Source organism: Topomyia yanbarensis, chromosome 3, assembly GCF_030247195.1.
Source record: "Topomyia yanbarensis strain Yona2022 chromosome 3, ASM3024719v1, whole genome shotgun sequence".
Taxonomy (NCBI): domain Eukaryota; kingdom Metazoa; phylum Arthropoda; class Insecta; order Diptera; family Culicidae; genus Topomyia; species Topomyia yanbarensis.
The window spans coordinates 325,308,474-325,330,813 of NC_080672.1; the positions used below are offsets into that span (position 1 = coordinate 325,308,474).

The 22,340-nt window shown below is 37.9% G+C and overlaps 2 protein-coding genes across 15 annotated transcripts in view; one reads left to right on the plus strand and one right to left on the minus strand.

Annotated features, from left to right (window-relative positions):
- Positions 1-3,523: 3,523 nt before the first annotated feature.
- Positions 3,524-5,303, minus strand: LOC131691167 (clotting factor G beta subunit-like). The gene is made up of 2 exons (XM_058977370.1): positions 4,455-5,303; positions 3,524-4,053 (listed from the first exon to the last, which is right to left on the minus strand). The coding sequence occupies exons 1-2, from the start codon at positions 5,296-5,298 to the stop codon at positions 3,614-3,616; spliced, it is 1,284 nt and encodes a 427-aa protein (XP_058833353.1). The 5' UTR covers positions 5,299-5,303; the 3' UTR covers positions 3,524-3,613.
- Positions 5,304-12,682: 7,379 nt separating this feature from the next.
- The window catches only part of LOC131693637 (uncharacterized), a 168,966-nt gene continuing 159,308 nt past the window's right edge, over positions 12,683-22,340 (plus strand). For 2 of the 14 annotated variants that reach the window (XM_058981620.1, XM_058981606.1), the window contains exon 1: positions 12,687-12,826. The gene's annotated coding sequence lies outside the window, so the exon portion shown is untranslated. Of the gene's footprint in view, positions 12,905-12,975; positions 13,316-13,360; positions 13,544-13,576; positions 13,753-22,340 lie in introns of those variants that run through there. The other 12 variants (XM_058981609.1, XM_058981612.1, XM_058981610.1 and 9 more) reach the window with 9 other exon arrangements.

The following is a 22,340-nucleotide window of genomic DNA, read 5'->3' on the forward strand; positions in this document are numbered from 1 at the left end:
AAATCGTGCTTACTTTGGCCTCCGCAAGACACTTCGGTCGAACAGAGTTCGCCGTCGTACGAAGTTGACCATCTACAAGACGCTGATTAGACCGGTAGTTCTCTACGGGCACGAGACCTGGACCATGCTCGTGGAGGACCAACGCGCACTTGGTGTCTTCGAACGGAAAGTGCTGCGTACCATCTACGGTGGAGTGCAGATGGAAGACGGCACATGGAGACGGCGAATGAACCATGAGTTGCATCAGCTGTTGGGGGAGCCGCCCATCTGTCATACCGCGAAAATCGGACGACTACGGTGGGCCGGGCACGTAGCCAGAATGTCGGACAATAGCCCGGTGAAAACGGTTCTCAATTGCAATCCGACCGGTACAAGAAGACGTGGCGCGCAGCGAGCACGATGGATCGACCAGGTGGAAGACGATTTGCGGACCCTTCGCAGACTGCGTGGCTGGCGACGCGCGGCCATGGACCGAGTGGAATGGAGGAATCTTTTGTATACGGCACAGGCCACTTCGGACTTAATCTGTTAATAAATATATATATATATATATATATATATATATATATATATATATATATATATATATATATATATATATATATATATATATATATATATATATATATATATATATATATATATATATATATATATATATATATATATATATATATATATATATATATATATATATATATATATATATATTGTCTTCGAATTAATAAATTTTCGTACAGACTGAAATACTATACTAACTTAAACTTATTTTCAATTTGAACATTTCTCTACTTAAGTTGAAGTCAAAATGATAAAAAACGCTATTGAAGAGCTGACAGCAAACATCTACCGGGTTATTTTGGCCGTACTGCGTGCGATGAGTAGAGGACGAAGCTCTTTTGCACCCGTTCTATGCGATTAATGTGTACGGTGTGAACCAAACGATAACTCCATACTCTAGAATGCTGCGTACCAGACTGATGTACAGTGCCTTCAGGCAGTAGACGTCGTTGAAATCTCGGGTGTTTCGTTTAATGAGCCCTAGTACAGCCTATGCAGTACTGCATTGAAGTGTTCGATGAAACGTAGCTTACGGTCAAGTATAACACCAAGGTCCTTGATTGATGAAACTCGTTTTACTGTGGGCAGCGCTGCACAACAATCTACCAGAGTTATTATGATGCGATAAATTTTCAGATCATCTGCGTACATCACCTTACACGATGTCAATTCGCTGCAAATGTCATTCACAAAGAGCACGAAGAGAAGAGGTCCAAGGTGACTCCCTTGAGGTACACCCGATGTGATGTCGAATGGATCTGAAAGTACAGTTCCAAGTCGCACCGATGCACTGCTGTTTGTAAGGTACGAGAAGACCAAATTGGTCAGCCAGTCCGGAAATCCGATTCGCCTCAACTTTTCAACAGCTAGCTGATGAGGAAGGCGATCGAAGGCTTTGGAGAAATCTACATACACTGCATCAATTTGTTGTCGTTTCTCTAATTTATCAATCAGCGTTGACACATAGCTCATTAAGTTCGTCTTTGTTGAGCGCTTTCTAACAAACCCATGCTGATCTGTAGTGATGATGTGTTTTACTGCAGGGTAGAGAATATCTAACAGCATACTTTCAAAAACTTTTGGGAGGCAGTTCAGGATTGAAATTCCCCTGTAATTTATGACGTCATGGACGTTACCGGCTTTATGAATTGGTGTTATTAAAGCCTCCTTCCACTTGGCGGGAAAAATACTTTCACCGAGAGAGCGATTGAAAAGCATGGATATCAGTACAGCTAACGATGAAGAGCATTCCTTGACGAAACATGGTTGTATTCCGTCCGATCCTGGTCCTTTTGAACCGTCAACACCACGTAGATTGGTGTACACTTCACGTTCGGTGAAAGATGTTACAGGCAAATTCAAGGAGAATGTCGGCAGACTACTCAGGTACGATTCAGACAAAGGTGGTGGGTTATTACTTAGCACACTTTGAAAGAAAGACGAGAATAGATTTGCTGACTCCGCAGGTGTCGTTGAGGTCTTGTCAGGGTAGTTCACGTTTTCAGGAAAACCACGGGTGGATGTTTTGTTCCGCAAATAAGCCCAAAATTACTTCGGCTCGTCCTTCATGTTACTCTCAAGTCGTGAAACGTATGATCGAAAGCAAGATGCATTCAATGACTGAAATTGTCGCTCTAAATCTCGCACAAACGATTTATCATCTTCACCTCTTTTCCGGAAAAATCGTTTACGAGCCTTCCTTAACCGATTTCGCAGGTTGCGTAGCTCATCGTTCCACCAGCATTATTGTTCTTCCATTAATTTTTTTTTTCGGCTCGTTGATAATAAGTGCAACACTAATAGGCCTTTCTAATTCGAACACAAGACAAGATATTGAATGGCCACGGCAGCCGTCGTCTTTGGTTTGTTTCATAATTAAATAAACATGCAGCATGAACTTCTAGTATTATAGTGTAAATCATCGCCAAACACTCAAATACTAACCAGTTTTTTTCCACGCCGTGTGTTACATATTCATGAAAATCAATCAGCCTATGTGTATGTGTTGAACAAAAACTGCTTTTTTTAGTTTTCGACCTTTGCCCCATGCTTCGTATGTTTACATTCGTATTGATTTACATGTCGTTTAAATTTCATTATTTTTTGATGTGTTGTACCCTGGCGTCCAGCGCGGTTCTCCATAGCCCTGATCAGTACTAGCGATTGTACGAGGTGATCTTAAACGGCACTGAAATTCGCAAAGAAATTGAACACTCTACCGAATCAATAATAGTTACGCAATGCAATGAAACTGTGTACTACGCACCAGAAAATAATTTTATACACACCTAGAAAAAATAGTGTAAATTTACGTCTCCTGACCCTGACATATACGAGCATCAAAAATGACTTAGTTTTACGTTTGATTTTAATTTTACATGACGTTTAATTTCGCAAATCATGTAATTTTATTCCACATACAGCGTTTGTTCTGAATGGTAGGAAGTGTAATTTTATGTCATTGCGCGTGTAAAGCATATGTTTCATGTAAAATTAAACGGAACACAGTAATGTTCCGTCATTTCGTAAATTACGGTTTGTTGAATTGAGTCATGTTTGCAATTACGTCAACGATAAAATTCAGATTTTTTTGGTGTGTACGACATGTAAATCAATACGAATGTAAACATACAAAGCTTGAAACAAAAATCCTATCCTATTGAAAATTAAATTAAAATCAATGCACTCAATTAGAGCATCAAAAAGCATATGATTTTATACTTTCATTCGTGTAATATAATGTCATTTATTTTACAGCAATATTGAAATAAAAATACATAGAAGTGCGTTGGTTTTCCGTTCAATGAAGCTGTAATTTTCAAACAACGTGTAAAATTATAATAAAATTCGTTGACGAAAGTACGACAAGTCGTGTGTATTTGTGGTGGAACTTGATTTTACATTTATATTCATGCTCCAAATATGTGCATGAAAATAAATTTAAAATTACAAAATATTTTTTTCTGTGTAGGATAAACTTAAGTTTATTTTTACAAGATTCGTTCAGAAGAATAAAATGTATTTTCCTGTAATGATTATAAGACTTCTAATTTCAAATAACGCTCTCGCAAATGTATCTTTGCTTCCAATCACACGGTATATCATTCCATTCAACTCCTCCCCAACGGCCGATTTCGAGACAGTCTTCGTTTCCCCATGCATCATTCGGCTGATCGGGTCTGAAATTCAAATATCCAGTCTGATATCCAACCGGCTTGTTGGTGGAAATCCAAACGAATTGTCCCTCATTGCCCAAATCGGTTCCAGCTGTATACCAAGGACCTTTCTTATTTCCAGATTTACTTATCGCGTGTGCAATCAGTTGGCTGTCCTCCTCGGATGTGATCGTAGCCAGTTGATGTCCTGTGTTTTGACAGAGTCTCCAGGCTTCTAAAAATGTAACCTCCTTATTGTTATGAACGAAATATTGTTTCTTCGTTGTAGTACTGGCAGCTGATTTTGTTTCCGGACACGAAAGGTCCAAATTTGAATCTGAAAATAGAAGCAATGTGCGATTAATTGGTCAAAAGTTTTAGCGTTCTAGCCACTAACAATCATTATCGTCTGCTATAGGCGAGCTTAGTGTAACTGTCAAAAGACAAAAGATAACGACAATATAAACGAACATTTTACCGTTTCTTGCACAGAGCGCACTGTTCGACTGGTTCTAAGATCTTCATGTGAAATACCCCTTTATACATGTTTAAGTGGTAGAAAGGGGTTCCCCGTTGCGATAAGTGGAATATACTTATGCGTGGATAGATATCGAGTATGACCCCTTAAATGAATTTTTGTGTATCTCAGATATAGACAGGAATAGTTATTATTGTTATACTATGAAAAGAAACCGTCGGCCACTAAACTATATTCAGACAAATAATGCATTTCCTTACCTGAGTTCTCCTTTATCCAACCTTTATATTTGGCTACGTTCACTAAGGCAGTATAATCGGTTGAGCTACACAGATTTTCATTCATTTGCTTAGTCACGGAAAATGAAATGATTCCCACCAAATACCATCTTCCCTGCACATTCCGGAATAAACCTCCACCACTATCTCCGTTGCAAGCATTGGTACCATTCCGATAGCCAGCGCAAAACATTTCATCGGTCACACTGCGTGCAAATGCTTCCAGATTACTCCGTATACAAACATCCTTTGTAACGATCGGTACATTCGCTGCCCTTAGGACGTTGGAGATGGAGTCATGTTCCGTAAAACCCCAGCCGACTATCGTACCAACTAAGTTGTCTCGAATCAACGAAAACGTCGGAAGACAAGCCGGTTGGACGAACTTCCCGTACCGCACCGGTTCCTCCGTGATCATCAGTGCAATATCGTGATCGGTTTGCTCCTCATTGGAAGCCTGGTGCACAATGATGGAGCTCAGTGAATACTCAGGCTCTGATGCACTTGCCGGTGCGTTGAGCAGATGTTTCCCCACTTGCACCACCAGATCTTCGATGGGCTTTGCCTGTCTGTGGCCAGGAATGCTAACACAGTGTGCCGACGTAATTATGATGCTTTGCCCAACCAGGGTACCGCCACAAATGTACTGTTTTACCGGGACGCGCTGTAGGATGGCCACATGCCAAGGGAAATCCCCGGGTTGAGCATCGAGTGAATTTGTTATCAGGTTTCGAGTTTTTATTTGTCGCTTGCCACACGACTGAACACACTGTGCATAACTATAGAAAGTGATCGCAATGAACGCGTGAAATATTAAATGTTTCATCTTCGGCTGTACGTGAGCTTTTGAACTGGTCTTGAAACCACTAGAAGACGCAAAGTTATGTTGATGATTCATTTTAATGTGCGGTGGTTTCTTGGTTAAATGTTGATTACGAACATAGAGGTGACCAATTTCTATTGAAAACGATTACTTTATTTGCTTTCATACAATACTAGGGGACTTCCCGTTGCGACTAATAGCAGTAACAACAGAAGGGGAACTAGGGGGAAGTCCAACATAACAGACCCAATATTTTTTCTAAAGTACCTTAGAGCTACTAAAGTTATATTTGCAATTCAAAACATTTGATTATTGGATGTATAATGGATAAACATGACGTTTTCAAACACTGAAGGCAACATTGACATCCCTTTTTGATTTATATCTCCCCAGATTTGTTACTGAAAATGTGATATGTGTGTCTGATATTGTGGAACTATGTTTCTACACGGGAAATTTTTTTTTCCCAAAGTCGTGAATAAAGTGCCATGAGTTCTGAAGCAATCACGTTTTTACGTTACAAAAACAGGATCATGAACAAAATTCAACAAAATGAACTTAAGTCACGGTTTCTGAAATGGCATTACCAAATCGATTTTCTGTACGTGAAATACATTGAGCATGAACATGATGACCGAACAATCGTTGCTGCGACTCCGTGATTGACCAATACAAGTGACATTGCACATAGAATCCACAAATAGGGCCTGGGTGTAGCTACCAAATTTTCAATATGCACATTCCGAGAGTTCTATACTTTGAAATGCGAATAACGGCGCCGGCCTCAATCTCACAGTCACGAGAAAAGGAAAAGAATGTTAGTGAAACAAACGTTGTTATGAAGACTGTGTATACCTCCGCATCTCCACTGTTTCTACGGGAAGGAATTTTTGTTAGTTGGATGGGGTAAAGAGCTACACAAATTTAAATTCGCCTTGATAAGTGATCCGATCTATGCAACTCTCAGAGGTGAAATTATGTGTTTATTCCTCTAAGCAGCCGGCTGCCGAGAATTTATGACAGATTTATCGTTTGTTGAAGAAATTTGGAAATGCTCGGTTTGTAAAAAAAAGCAACTTAACATAAGCAATAAGCTCCAGACAGCCGATAGTCGGGAGTGTTATCTATGCTTAATTGAATCAAGCGGCATGTGAACGATTTTATTATTCCTTGTTTCTTTATTCCGTAGAAAAATAAAATGTAATGAAAAGCGAACTGTCTCGAAACATGTATCGAAATAGACATGCTAATGGCTATGTAATTAAAGATTTCGTAATACAATTACGTATTATTTATCGTGTATTATCTTAAATATTATAATTATAAGAAATGGAATGACAATTAGATATTGATTTGTTTCTCCGCGAAAGTTTAAACAAGGTGTCGATTCTTTTATTATCATTATTCGCGCGCGTTGTTATGCTAACTGAAGCTCATTTTAACCGGTATTAAATATGCACTGCTGAAATACATGAAACAACCAACTTTGTAAGTTGAATATACAACCGATGACAAGCATGCGGTTTTTTTATACTAATTACTAGAACAAGATTAATTTAATTTAAAACATCAATGTACCCATAAAATGGTACAAATGCAAGAAATAAAGAAGGGATTCCTGGTGTTGTCCACTTTAAGATCAATAATCAAGCTATAATATTTTTATACTCATTAAGAAATATGTTTAACGTGACAAACAATAAAATAATGCATGTACTACTCCAAACTATATGAAAGTACCCAATACACTGAGAACAATTCGATGGGCCTAAATAACAAATGTACACAAACGGAGATTTGATTAATATCTTAAAGAGGAGTAAAAATACTTCATAATAAATATAAAAACTCATTTATAAATTTTTCACACTTCATCATCATAAAAATCAATAAAAAACAAAACGGCGGATCCGGCTTTCAACTGTAAACAAACCCCTAGGCGAGTTACGCCTCTGCATTTTTAAGGTAGTGTATACGGGCGAAATTGACAGCATCATTGTTTACAAGGCCCGTAAACAGAAACGCCCAAAACAAAAACCAAATGCTTGATACGGCCTGGGGGAATAACAAATTTTCCCCTCCGTCGAGCATGGCGAAAGCCATATTTGATTTTTGTTTTCTGGCGACACTGCAGGGCGAAATTGACAGTCGTCAAAACAAGAGGGCGACTCGAAAATTGCCCAAACAAAAATTCATAACAACACACGGCCAAATTTTTTTCAATTTTATCAACGAAAACGTTGCTATATATGACATTTTAGTTGTGCTTCCGAAAACTAGTATTGTTTTAAAGTGTTTCAATACATTTGAAAGCGTAGTGTGCAAACACTGATAAAATTCGATTTAATTTTCTGAAGCGAATTTTCAAAGCTATTTTTCTCGATTCGATATCATTGCGACTTCGGCCCTTTATTATATTATAATTATTATAATTGATTGATGATTTAATGAACTAAAATAAACAAATAAATATGACAATATTACATTTGTCCTTCATACTGATATGACTGCCGCGAATTGGTAACTGATTTTCGATTCTTCTCGCGAATTGCCAATTCTCAATCCTCATACATGATTAAACAAGACCTTGTGTGTTCCCTACGCACACTAAATACCCAGTGGATTAGTTCCATAGTTGGTCAAATAAACACTAAACAAACCGAGGAATTAGTTTGCTCAGTCAGCCAGCTCCAATGGCATCACCTGGTGGATATGTGTTCCCTTACACTGCCATCAAATCAAAGAACATTTAAAATTACATGCGACAAAATAAGTGCAATTCTTAATATAATAAAATGAAGATTGGTTGGTTGTTTACAATAAAATAAGATTGAAAAAAAACTTTGTTGCGTAACCAAGATAGTTCATTTTCAAAACTAGCACTGTTTATGAATCGCCCAATAAAAATAGGTCTTAAGGAACGCGAACGAAAATAGCTGACCACCGCCATAAATCACAACTACATATACATAATTCGTAAACCAAAAACGATATTTTATTCATAGATGAATTAGTTAACAACATCAAAACATTTTCTCGTGCTCTATTTCACGAAACTCGGAATAATGCTCATCAATCCTTTCATTCATTGTGAACTACTTCAAGATTCCTAATATATTAGTCACGATTCAATATCCATGCTGGTGAAAAAGTTCACAAAATCATAAAATATTCTTGTATACGAGAATCATGAATCAGGATTCCTAGCGAATAAGTGACGACTCACCATGTATGTGTTGGTGAAATAGTTCACAAAATTACTAAAGGTTGAATTCGTGAACTGGTTCATGATTCCAAGTATATTAGTTACAACTCACCATTCGTGCTCTATAAAAAGTGCATAAAATAATTAAATAATGTTCATATATTCGTGAATTAGTTCATGATTCCTTGGATGATAGTCACGACTAACCTTTGCTGCTCGTGAAATAGTTCACACAATAAAGAAATCTTATTCCTAGAAGCGTGAACTGATTCATGAGTGCATGCGATATTTAGAAGGTATCCCTAAGTATTTTCAATAATTTCATACAAACCTACACATGGTCATGAAATATTCACGTGAAATATTTAACAAAGTTTGTTTGTTTTTATGAAATATAAAGTTACGTCCAGCTGCACAATATTTACTCATAGGATTTTCCTGTGCTCTGTTACTTCTGGAGTAATAGTAGTTACTGTAGCTACGTACTACATATAGTAGAGTTGCGTATTATTGAAATTTTTGGCTGGGTTCGACTATCTATGAGCCCTAAAAGGAACACTACTTATGGATGCAGTCAAGTCAACCTCACCATACTGATGAGACAAAGGTGAAACATACTAAAAGTTATACGTAATATAAATTTCAAGTAATTTTTCTCTTAAGTGAGAAACATAGGAAAGTACAACACATTCGTTTGCTAACCGAACCATGATTTCATAATAAAATCAGAACTCTTGCACTAACGGACTTATGTAACCCTTGAGTATTAGGTAGTCGTTTATATACGAACATAAGCAGTGTTCTTTTTGCCTATCTCCTATAGAAAGGCTATGCAACCACTCTGAAACTTGACTTTTAGCCGAGGTCCGAAAGGCTAAGTCTTTTATACCATTCGACTCATGTATGTGTGTGTATGTGTATATGTTTCCAAAAATATGCACATCGGTTACTCAGAGATGGCCGAACCGATTTTCTCAAACTTAGTCTCAAATGGAAGTTACAACGTTCCCACAAGCTGCTATTGAATTTCATTCAATTCCGATTTCCAGTTCCGGAGTTACGAGTGGAAGTGTACGATCACGCATGAAATTTCCATATAAATTGGTATCAGCATGTTATCTAAAAGATGCAAAAACTCATAAAATATGTTCTAAATTGCTTGAATTTATAGTTTCAGCTCACTGGATCCCAATTAAACCCACGTTGACCACTTTGGACACCTTCGGCGGAACTGTAAGCTTCGAGAAAGTGGCTAAGTTCTTGAAGTGAATTCACATCTGCTTCTTTGAAATGTTTGACTCTATTTTCTCAAAGTTATACTCAAATGAATGCCATCCCTATTGACTGCTATTAAATTTCATTGAAATCGGAGTTCTGGTTCCCGTGTTACGGGTTGAAGTATGCGGTCATATGTGAAATTCCCTTACAAACCGGTACAATCATTATATCTACATGATGTAAAACTAATTGAAATGGGTTCTACATTGCTTCAAATTATTGATCCTCCAGATCACTAATTGCAAATCAAAGTCTCCTTGACTACATTGAGAACTGTTGCAGATCCCAGAAAATCGAGGAAATGGCCAAGTTCCAAACAGATTCACACCTGTTTCAATTCTCATAATCTTAGTACTTACATGAAGGGTATAGTATTCACATTGATTGCTATCGAATATCGTTTGAACGAAGTATTGGTTCCAGAGTTGAGTTAAAGAATCCGATCACACGTGAATTTCCCATATAAAACATTTTACCTTTCTCATATAGAAAGATTATGCAATCACACTGAAAATCGACTGATAACCAGAAAACCGAAGGGCCGAAACTCATACCTTTCGACTCAATTCATTGAGTTCGGAAAATGTGTGTGTGCTTATGAGTGTGCATGTGTGTATGTATGTTACCAACAATCGCATATCGGTTGCTTAAAGATAATCGAACCGATGTTCTAAAACTTAGTCTTAAATGAAAGGCATAGGTTGCTATTGAATTTATTATTGATACGACATCCAATTCCGGAGTTAATGGATTGCGTTAATAAAGTAAATCCCCATATAAACTGGAACCACCATGATACCTAGATGATACAAAACTTATTAAAATTGGTGTTAAATTACATAGATCTACAGGCCAGAAGACGCTTTGATCGCATAGTATAGACGTAGGACGGTCTTCGCCCCCGGAGAACTTGCCAATGTTCAGAGTTGACTTCACTCCTATTCCTCATAAAACTCTTCACCGATGTCCACCATCTTCCAAATTTTATCGGCCGGAGATGGGTACCTTTCAGTTCCCAGAAACATGCCAAGGAATATGATTTTCAGCAAATCCTTTCTGTGGCGTATTCTAAGATACATATAGATTGAAATTAAACAAAGAAAAAAATAGATTTTTTGAAACCATGAGAATAGAAGACCCCCTTAATTGCCAATTTTCCAATTTACATAACAAAGATAGCTAAAAACTCACCAACCTTACCTTAGAGACCATCCATAAATGACGTAGCATTATATGGGGGAGGAGGGGGGGGGGGGTTGTATTTGCTTTTCTAAAGGGGAATAGGGGTTGACTTGATATCACGACAACCTTACCCATTTCATCTAACATCGCTTTTTTATTTTTTTACGGGGCCAAGGGGGCGGGGGAGAGTTAGCGTCAAGCTACGATACTCAGAGTTTTGTGACGAAATGCTACGATGGGGAAGGGGGTGTTAAAATCACTCAAAAAATGCTACGTTATTTATGGATGACCCCTTAAAAGTATTTTATCAGAATTGTAAATCTAATAAGCTACCCTTTAAAACAGGCGTCCCTCAAGGATCAAGCGTCACACCGATCTTATATAATATTTTGCATCTGAGCTCCGAAATCTACCTGCAGGCTATAATATGTCATTTTTCTGTGATGATACTAGCATCTCTGCCACAGGTAGAAGTCTTCAAATTATCTGCAGTCGAACGAACTGCAACGAAGCTTTAATATTTTCAATAATTGCTTGCAAAAATGGAAAATTTCCACTAATGTGGCTTTTAAACAAATTAATAACGATATTATTAAATTGATTTGAATTTAGCGTATCAAAATTTCTCACTAGGGCGCAAGCCGGCCCTAATCTATTCCGACAAAAAGTTAGTGTAGGTTTCTGATGAGGCGAAGCCGAAACGCACCCGTGTAACAAGTAAGGATTTCTGCCCTTCAAGGCTGGTTTTACCAAAAAAAAATTTCGTCCTGGTGAAATATAGCATAGTGTAAATTGTTGTGCTACTAGGAAGGAAACGCTTCAAAGGATTCACAACAAAATTCTGAAAATGATTTTGAAGTGTCCTCCCTGGTTTAGCACAAACGAGTTGCACAGACTCGCAAACATTAGAAATTATGACGAACAGTATTATAAGCAATTTCCGACAAAAATTGTTGCAATCACCAGTTGCAATGATTAGCTCTCTTTATAGATTAAAAATTAGTTTATAAGATTTGTTTAGCTTTTTATTCACGTAGGTTTGAAACTTCCAACTGCAAAAATTCCTCGCGATAACATATTATTTCTTAACAATAATTAACCAAATCTTGTAAACAATAGGGATTAAAAGTCACCAATTGTGGCTAAACACCCAACATTTCGAATTAGAAATGTAATGCAAACTAAACAATATAATCAAATACAAAATAAAAGGAAAAAAAGAAACAGCAGCAAAGCGTACTACTTGGGAAGTTACTTTGAGCATCATACCGAATGAAATCTCTTTACTGTGTTCTTCTGGGTTTGGTACATAATCCTTAACATTTGATCTTTTTCCATCACAAGCGATTATTAAGCCATAAAATTTCCCAGTGTCTCAACTGCCGTGCTTTCAGTTTGGTGCTAAACTCAAATTGACACCGCACCGCTGACTCCAACATGCGCTGTGTCCCACGTCAGCGTAACTTTTAGTACCCATTACAACCATCTGATTGTCAGATTTTCCCGCCCAACGTGTTTTCCCTCACAAATACAAGCACCCGACTACGCTACGAAATCATGAATGAACGGAGAGAGCGCTGAAAGATACCGACTCCTCTCGGTTGGAGTGGACTTTTCACGTATTCCTCTCTCTCTTGTCACTCTCTGCCACCGGGAAAACTCCTAACAGGACCAGCAGAATGACTGGACTTGCAATACACCACCAGTCGCAGAAGTCGAACAGTCTTTCGCGAGGATAGAGGATACGGAATTTCGTTGCCGACTCGCGCCGTGAAGGTCCCTGCTGCTCGGGAACGGGAAGCTCGGTTGGGGGGATCTTCCACCCCGTATAGTGAACTTCCTCCCTTGCCGAAGGGTTTGTACGGGGTGAGTTGAGGCCCATTCAGTTTTCTTGTCGTTCGGTGTGCGAGCTGAACGAAAAATCGCCTTAAAAAAATAAAACGGGTGACTGCGTGAACGACAAATTCAACATTTTCCAGTTTTGGGTGGAGATTTTCAGTGCTTTTCCGTTGTTTTCGTTGGAATAAATTTTAGTGCTAGTCAGTGATGTCAGCATAACAACGAATGTCAGTGAAAATTTTCTAGGAAAAACTAGAAAAATCCTCAGTGCTGATGGAATATGAAATGAGTGGGCGCAGTCCTAGCTACCGGAGGGTACGATGGGCCTGACTTGAAATTCGATGCACTAACGGAATGGAGAACGGATAATAAATTATCCAAAAATGTTTAGGATGTAAGCTAATCCGTCTCAATATGAGTGAAAACGATTAATAATGTACTCGTGTTGGGCGGAAGTAGTCCGACAAATTGGGTGGTGAAAAGCATGGAAAAGTTGTCTTCGTTATGGGCGGAGAAGTGTGTAATTAATTGGTTTGCAGCAATCCTATAGGTTAACTAATGAGTGTTCCGTAGGGGAACACCTTTCGAAGAGTTATCTCCAGGAAGATTGAATGAAACGTTTTTGTGTGATACGAAGTCAAAGCAAAGCAATGCTAGCTGAAACAACTGCGAAGGGAATCATGAACTCGCCCAGAAATTTTCCAAGATGCCACTCAGAAAAAGGATATCGTTGGAGTGAGAAATGTAAAATGCCAACACCGAAGGCAGCAGTTCCCAGTGCAGTACAGTGTGTGATGTGCGTTCACTGATGGATTTCATCATTTTGTCGGAGGATCCCAGATCCCAAACTGTCATCGTAGAGGAGAATATGCACAAAACAGAATTGTTCAAAAATGTTAAAGATTTGTGTTGCTAAAGAAAATCACAAAACAAACGAAGTGTACAAACAAATAGTACGGAAATTCCATATCATCTTTTGAATAGGGTTAATAAGATTTGTAAACAAACTTTTGTTTGGCTGATTTCTTTTGATTTGTTATAGTTTCAACACAGAAGACATTTGAAATTAATTCTACCAAGGACAAAGATATTGATTCATGTGTATCTTTCATGAAATTCAGCTCGACATAATGAGCGAAATAAATTTGTTTACAAAAACCTCATTAGCCCTTTTTAAGAGTTGATATTGAATTATTATGTTATGGAAATTATTCCTTTACCGATCCGTTACCATTAAAAATTAGTGTTCTGCTGATGCAGTAAAAAGGGCAACTAAACGAGCTAACCACATCCGGTCCCCATCCATTTTACCGATATTTCAAATAGAATGGGGAATATGGACGTGACATCTAGTAAATATTAGTTATCAATTAATTAACTTTTAGCCCCCAAAAAATTTATCTATAGCATAATTCCAAATCTGATGTAATTTACCAATTTATATCACATTCTATCACATAAAAATATTTTAGAAATTCAATATTTCTATTTTTAAAGTGTAAAGAGACGTAAAATCTGAGAACATCCAAAAAATTAAATTGAGAGTTAAATTTCTCGTCTTGTAAAAATAAAATCTAACGTATATCTATGTCATTTTTGACGATTTGATGTCATTTCAGTACACAAGTGTAGTTGGTGCCACACTCTAAACGACTTTTAATAATTTGGGTGAAATTAGTCCATCTATTTATTTGCGCTAGATCGATTTAACACAGCGTAAAAATGAAAACGCTATAAATGTGTATGTATGTATCTTAATAGAGACTCAACGATTGGATTGCAAATACAGTTAATTCAGTTACCATTGTCAATTATAAATAATTCGTAGACATTTGGTAAGATATGCCTTTTTTCAAATTCTCCAGTTTTCCCTCAGACCGTTCTGTACCAGTCCCGACTGTAGCGTCTCCCAGTCGAGCCAGTCTGTGAGAGCTTTAGCCGAGAGAAGCATGGGAAAGTGATAGAACGGAAAATGGTGCATTCACACACTGCTAGCGAATCCTGTTGTATGTGTAACGGCAACTAGAGGACGAGTTGTTTTCCATATCGAGCACCATTCGTGAAAAACAAACGAGTCAGAACGATGGAAAATGCCATGCGGTGTAACGCAACGGGTCAAGCGCCTCTACTGATAGGCGATAATTAAATCAAGACATTTTTCGCTGATATTGGCCTTATTCCAATAGCACGTATGAAATGGGTAGTACCCACTGGGTATTCTAGAATGGGTACTATAGCCTTTTTAAAGACTGTATTTTAGTATGGCAAAAAAACCATTAGCCAATTGCAATTTTGCCAAATTTTGCTGTAATTGTATTATTTTGTGCTCAAATTTAACATTGTAACACGCCCCAATTCAAATTTCTCGTATTGACTTTATTCTAACCCATTTCTTTTCCCCAATGCTGGACTTAGCTTACTCAACGAGACAACTAGTAGGTGCTGAGGTTGGCCTGACGATTCCGGATGTATCGTAGCTTCCGATTAGCTAGCACCGCGAACACTCAATGCGCTAGCACTTCGATGCTAGTGATAGATCTAGTTACCCGGGCCCATGGGCACTACGGAGCTAAGAGGCCCTCATAATTGAAAAAGTATGAACTGCTGTAGAGCAGGATGATAAAAAATGACCCCCTCCCATCATCAAAGGTCATTCCTACTCCATGCAAGCCTCAGATTTTTTTTTTCCAAATTTGAGCCGAATCAGTTAACCATGTTGAAATTATTAAAAAAAAATAGTGTGGAAACTAAAATAGCGTAGACGTTTCCTAATTCATCTGAGCCTCTCTATTCATCTCATATCCTGATTACTAAACTTCGAACAAAAATACAACACGGCTTTACACAATCAACCATTTCAATAGCAAAAAAAATCTCTGAAGTTGAATTAATATTTAGCATTTATCACTTACTTAAAATAGGCGCAATAATCTTATAATTGGAAATATTATTTTTTTCCGATTTCTTTCCTGCCTGAGACAAATTTCTTCATCACTAGTAGCTCAAGCTTCGCAATACACACCGACATATTTCACCTAATTTCACAACAACTCCAACTTTAAGCATTTATACTGTCCCACAGAACGATCCTTCACTAAATTTTAAACATATCACTCACTTCACAAATTTAAAATAGTTTCTTTACATTGAGAATATGATTAGATGATTTTTTTCTAAATTTTTATTCGATTTTTCCTAAATTTATCTCAAAAAACTGATTACACTCAGAAGTACGCATAGTATTGCCAAAGCGACATATGCGATTGTTGATTTTTTACAAATATTTCAAACAATATGTCGATAAATTACATAGTAATATGCATCCCAATGTGAAATAATCATAACGACTTATTTCAAAATATTGATGGAGAACCTTAACTTATTCAATCAAATTTATTAAATCTAGATAAACATGTGAAAAGGGCATAACGCAAATGAGAGTCTCTCTTCGTTTAGTTTCTCTTCCGTCAATAACTAGGCCGCATTTACGTTTGCTCCTTTACTCTTAGCTTATATGCTAGATGACATCGGAGTCTTTCGATATTTATTAAAACAATGTTGGAAAGTTATGTGATGACACCATAATAATCGAAAGAGACATTCATTTGTGTTATGCCCTTTTCACATGTTTATCGAGAAATGTTGTATGAAATGAAAATCTATCACAATGTTGAACATTCTCCATATTGGTTTGTCTGGCCGCACTGATTTCGGCTTGTTTACGTTTTCACTCTATGAACGGTCTGTTTTAATGCAGTCTGATGAAGGTCTTCCGTTGGTGGGTTGATGAACGTACATGGAAATATATGTTTGGTGCTACTTTGAAAATCGGCAACTTCCGTATAAGGAAAATGGTCTGTAACCATGAAATGGGTCGACTAGTAGACGACGAAAACGTCAACGTCTTCTGGCCGACAGAAATTCTAGATAGAGTCCGAAAAAAATTTGGTATTTTCGGACTGATGATTACGAGTAGATGACAAACTGATGTTTTAGTATTGAGAATGGCGATTTCTGATTCAATCAAATCATGTATAGCCATGCCAGGAGAGGGCGGGGTAAGACAGAGCAATTGCCCCAGGGTCCATGTACTATTTGGGGGCACGTATTTTTATTTAAAAGTTAAACTGTATGGACGGTAGATAGGCGAAAAATTCCGGTTTCCTAGTAGTGCAGGAAAATAGTAACTGTAATTTTGCCTTAACCTTTTTCGATATTTGACGTTTGTTAAAATAAGAAAGCAATAAAGCGTCAAACAGGAATACAAGCGCATGGATGAACGTATCCGTCCTCTTTTACGATCGCTTCTTTACTGTTGGTACCGGTTGTTGTCTTGGAGACACTGGGTGCGAGTGTTGTTGAGTGATTTGTGGATTTTGGCTTCAAAGCCGTTTGTGGGTTGGCATAAAATAATGGTGTGCTGTTTTTTTGTTATTTATGTACTAGGTGGACCTTTCTAAGCTGCTTCTGCACAAGGTTTTCCGTGGTGTAGTGTCTTTTTACAAAATTTTCACATATGTATCTGCCCAGGGTGCATGAGCAGTGTTGTCCGATTAAATGTTCCATTTCCAGCTGATTTGCTTAAAATGATTACGTATGAAGGAATTTCTTTGTTCGGAAGCATCCTTATCAAACGAAAAATGTTAGGAACACCCTAATGCTAATTTTACATCCATGATGGTATTTTCCGGTTGATAAAAATGATGTACAATCGTCACAAACGAGTATTTACGATGCAAAAAGACTATGTAAATTAATGCATGATCCTTTTCAAAATTTAAGGTGTGGAGTTCTATTTGAGCACACTAATAAAAAAAAAATCTTTTGCATAAAAAACTTTATGCTAAATACTGAGAAATGATAATGATGCTAGGGCTAGAGCAAAACTTATAATGTCGGTTTCAATTTATTTCAAATAGAGAAAAACCATGATTAAACGAATTAAATTATTAATGATTAAAACGAAGTCGCAATCTTGAATTTCAAAATGGCGCCAGGCATCGATTTCTGTCGTCCACTCATGGACCCCATTCCGCATAATGTCCATATTGATAGAATTCTAGAGCATTTAGCGTCACTATTTCCAATACCTGTTTATAACAGCCGCTTTATTTAGGCTGTCGAAATGGGGATATTGACAAATTCGGGACACATTTCTTACTTTCTTTCTAAACAACCGAAGCTGTTAAATTTTTCTGCTATAGTCCGAGATGTAGCCCCCATAACCCGTTCTGATTATTTGGTATAAATTTTCCTTAATGGGATAATCCAGCGCAAAATCGAAAAAAATTTTTTTGCATATATAGCAGCAAATAAGGAAGTAAGAAAAGTAAGATCCAGAAAGGGTTTACTCGAATTTAACCTGGTTCGTCTGCTAGTGCTCATAAAATCTTTTTTGGCATATGAGACTGACAATCGGGTCAGAAAGCTGATAGAATTGTGGGTAGAAAAAGTCGGGGGCTGATAAAATCGGGCCTTCACTGTATCTTGAATTTCAAAATAAATCCGAATCTTGATTTTTATCGTCTCTCCATCAAGCCCATTCCGAAAGTACTCATATGATAATGTAAGGGAGGATTTTGTTTAACCAGATGTCGTCACCTTGATTTTCAAAATGGTACCAAATATCGATTTCCGTAGTTTAACCATCAACCCCATTTCGAAAATACCGATCCATCACTATGGACGATTTTGCTTAACCGAAAGTTGCCATCTTGAATTTCAAAATGGTACCAAATATCGATTTGCGGCGTGTGCTTGTCAAGCTCAGTCCGAAAACATCGCTATTTTGAATTTCAAAACAGCACCAAACATCTATTTCCAGGGGGGTGAAGTCCATCAGTAGGTGAGCTTCATTTTTAGTGATGAGGAAAAAACCGATAATTGCCACCCATCCTCTCCACTGTTATCTATTTTGTCGTATCTCAACATAGTTATCTATTTATGTAAAATCGGAAATGGTCCATCCGAAACTAGTACCACCAACTTCGACAATGAGCCTTGAACTAGGCCTGACTAGGCTTTACCGGGATGGAGGTAGCTCGCCATTTCAGGAAGATGTCCCTTTCCTATTTAAACAAACGATTAATACAACTGTAAATGCTGCAATATTGAGTTCTTAACCTTTAGTTTTTTAGTGTTTCAGATTCATCACGCTATTAAACTTCAGTCACTTGCGACCTCCGGAAGGTCAACTAACACCAACTAAATGCTAGTTATATAAGTCTAAACCAGCATCAAATTGGCACCAGATATTACAATCCAAAAAGTCACATGACTTGCGTGAACGCTTAAACAACTGGCTGGTACCGAGTAATGTTTAGAATTAAGTCAGTGTTAGTTACTGATGAGGAGGATGTTTTGTATTGAGTCCTCATACAAAAACAAACATTTGTTCTTGCCCAAAAAAAATCCGCTTTGGGAAGTTTCGCTGAGTTCGTACATTGTTTCACGTCCGTTGTGCAGCTTTGTGACCAGAATTGCATAATAAGGATCTCTTAATATGCCGATTGACACTTAATTGTTGAACTAATGCACCCCAAGCGGCTCACACTCGTTTGTATGGGGCAAACATAGACTAGAGAGGATTGTTCCGTTTTACAGATCTTGGTCACTAAGGGTTAATCAAATTCTTTTTGACCACGATAAAATCGCACACCAATTCGCCATAAAAGTTCCAAGTTCAAATTATAAAATTTCTACTGAGTTGGAACGGTTATCATAAGCTTAGTTCTAAATGAAAGATGTGATGATCTCATAGGAATCAGGAATCAGTATGTATAAATATTGACTCAAACGGCACGTTCACTGTATGTAGGCAGGGATTTGTGCCTTGCCGTTTCCTCTCATCCTTTTCCTGATCGAAAGGAATGGAAAATTGAAAAGGTGAGAAAAATAATAGCACAAAAATAAACAGCAGCAACTCACAAGGAATTCAAATCACCTGCGAGGAAGCCTAAAGCTCTTTACCGCACTGGATTAAAAACTTTATTATGTCATTAAGTTTCAGTCGTCCAAACACAGTTTCATCTATACAAGCACAACCGAAACCTCGAAATTGCAATTGCGTCATACCAGCAGATGGGGTTGCGTAATCGGAATCACAACGATCACATGAGTTTGCAGTAGCCGATTTAAGCCCTCATCAGCATGCCACAGTGGTGTTTCGAAAAGTGTAAAAGGTTTTCTTTTCCGAAATGACGTTTTGCCTTTCTCATATAAAGAAAGGCTATGCAATCACTGTAAAAATCGACTTTTTAACCGAGGCCCGGAGGGCCGAGTGTCATACACCATTCGATTCAGTTCGTCGAGATCGGCAAATGTCTGTGTGTGTGTATGTATGTGTGTGTATGTGTGTGTATGTGTGTGTGTGTCATTTAAACTCACACAATTTTCTCAGAGATGGCTGAACCGATTTTCGCAAACTTAGTTTCATCTGAAAGGTATAACGCTCCCATAAGCTGCTATTGAATTTTTAGTTGATCCGACTTCCGGTTCCGGAGTTACGGGTTGAAGAGTGCGGTCACACAGCAAATTCCCATATAAACTGGTACCACCATGATGTTCAAATGATGTAAAACATATTAAAATTGATGTAACATTACTCTAGTTTGCGGGTCTGGATCACTAATGATCAATCAAAGTAGCTTTGACCACATTGGCCACCTATGACGGTTCATGACGCCCCCGGGGAACCCGCCAAGTTCCTAAGCTAATATCACACCCATTCCCCAACGAATTCTCTACCGATTTTTACAAACTTGATTTCAAATGAAAGATACAGTAATGCCATTGACTGCTGCTGAATTTCATTCGGTTCTGACTCTTGCTTCCGGAGTTACAGGGGTGTTAGTAAGGGTACACTGGAATTTCCCATATAAATCGGTACAATCGTAATACCTCAGAGGCTAAAAACTATTGCAATGGTCACCAAATAACTTCTAATCGCAGATCTAGATCACTGATTGCCAATCAAACATTCTTTGAATATATTGTCCACTATCGACGATTCCGGAAGTCCGGAATTCCGGGCATATTCCACAATTAAAGTCAAATCGGTTCTTCGGTGATGACTGAACCGATTTTCTCAAACCAAGTCTCAAATGGAAGGCAAAATATGCAGTTGAGTATTGCGTCGCCGCCCCCCCCGTCTTGCCCCTACACCTCCCTCCTTCATCACTCCCCTCCCCTTGGACCACCCTCACGCTCGCATTTCCTTCATCCATCCCTTATACCGAAATAAGATGATGGATTTCTGACGCATCCTCCACTCCCACTCTACTAACCCTCCATTCCCTACACGTTCAAACCCATTCCACCAACCTTTCCAAATTATAATCACATGAAGATATCATTGAACTCATGCTTATTAAGCTAATTAAATATTATTCTTTTGCCTTTCTCATATAGAAAGGTTATGCAATTGCTTCAAAAACCGATTTTCTAACCGAGGCCCGGAGGGCCGAGTCTCATATAACATTCGACTTAGTTCACCGAGATCGCAAAATATCTGTGTGTATGTATGTGTGTATGTATGTATGTGTGTATGTATGCATGTATGTATGTATGTGTGTATGTGCAGATTTGTTAACAAAATGTCCACATCGGTTTCTCGGAAATGGCTGAACGGATTTTTACAAACTAAGATTTAGATGAAAGGTATAATATTCCCATAGGTTGCTTTTGAATTGCATTTTCAACCGACATCTTGTTCCGGATTACGATTTGAAGAGTATGGTCACAAAACAAAATTTGTTGATTTGTCCACATCGGTTTCTCGGAATTTTCTGAACCGATTTTGACAAACTTGATTTTAAATGAAAGGTCCATCAGCTGCTGTTGAATTTTGTGTGGATCCGAGTTCTGGTTCCTGAATTACAGGGTGATACGTACGATCACGCAGCAAATCCCGATTCTAACGAATTCTGCGATGAATTGGTGAGGTGATTTTTTTCCAAAATATAAACACATCTGTTGAATTTGTAGATCTAGGTCACCAACAGTCATTCAAAGTCTCTTTGGCCACACTGGCCACCATCGACGGATCCGGAAGCATCCAAATTCAGAATAACGGTTATATTGGTTTTTCGAAAATGGCTAGAACGATTTGATCAACTTAGTCTCAAATGAAAGGTGTTGCGTCCCCGGAAACTGATATTAAATTCCATCTCCATCCGACTTCCAGCTTCGGAGTTACGGGTTGTGGAGTGCGATCACATAGAAAACTCCGATTCAAACCGATACCTCGATGAATGCAAAAAGGTGCTCTTATATATACTTACCAAGTGTAATAAGAATGAAAGACATTTCCATAATGTTATATTGTACGAACCAGTTATTAAATCATAGTATGGAGAAATGAGAAAGGCACAATTGCACCTATAGGTGGATTAAAACAGGTTTTTTATTTAAAAAAAAACTATTGTTTGACAAGTTTATAAATTGACTAATAGTTTCAGTGGCCGGTTGAGGCCCAAAATCGGATCTTTCAGTTTATCCAACTTTTTGAAATTGGCTGAGTAGGCTCAGCACCAACAAAATC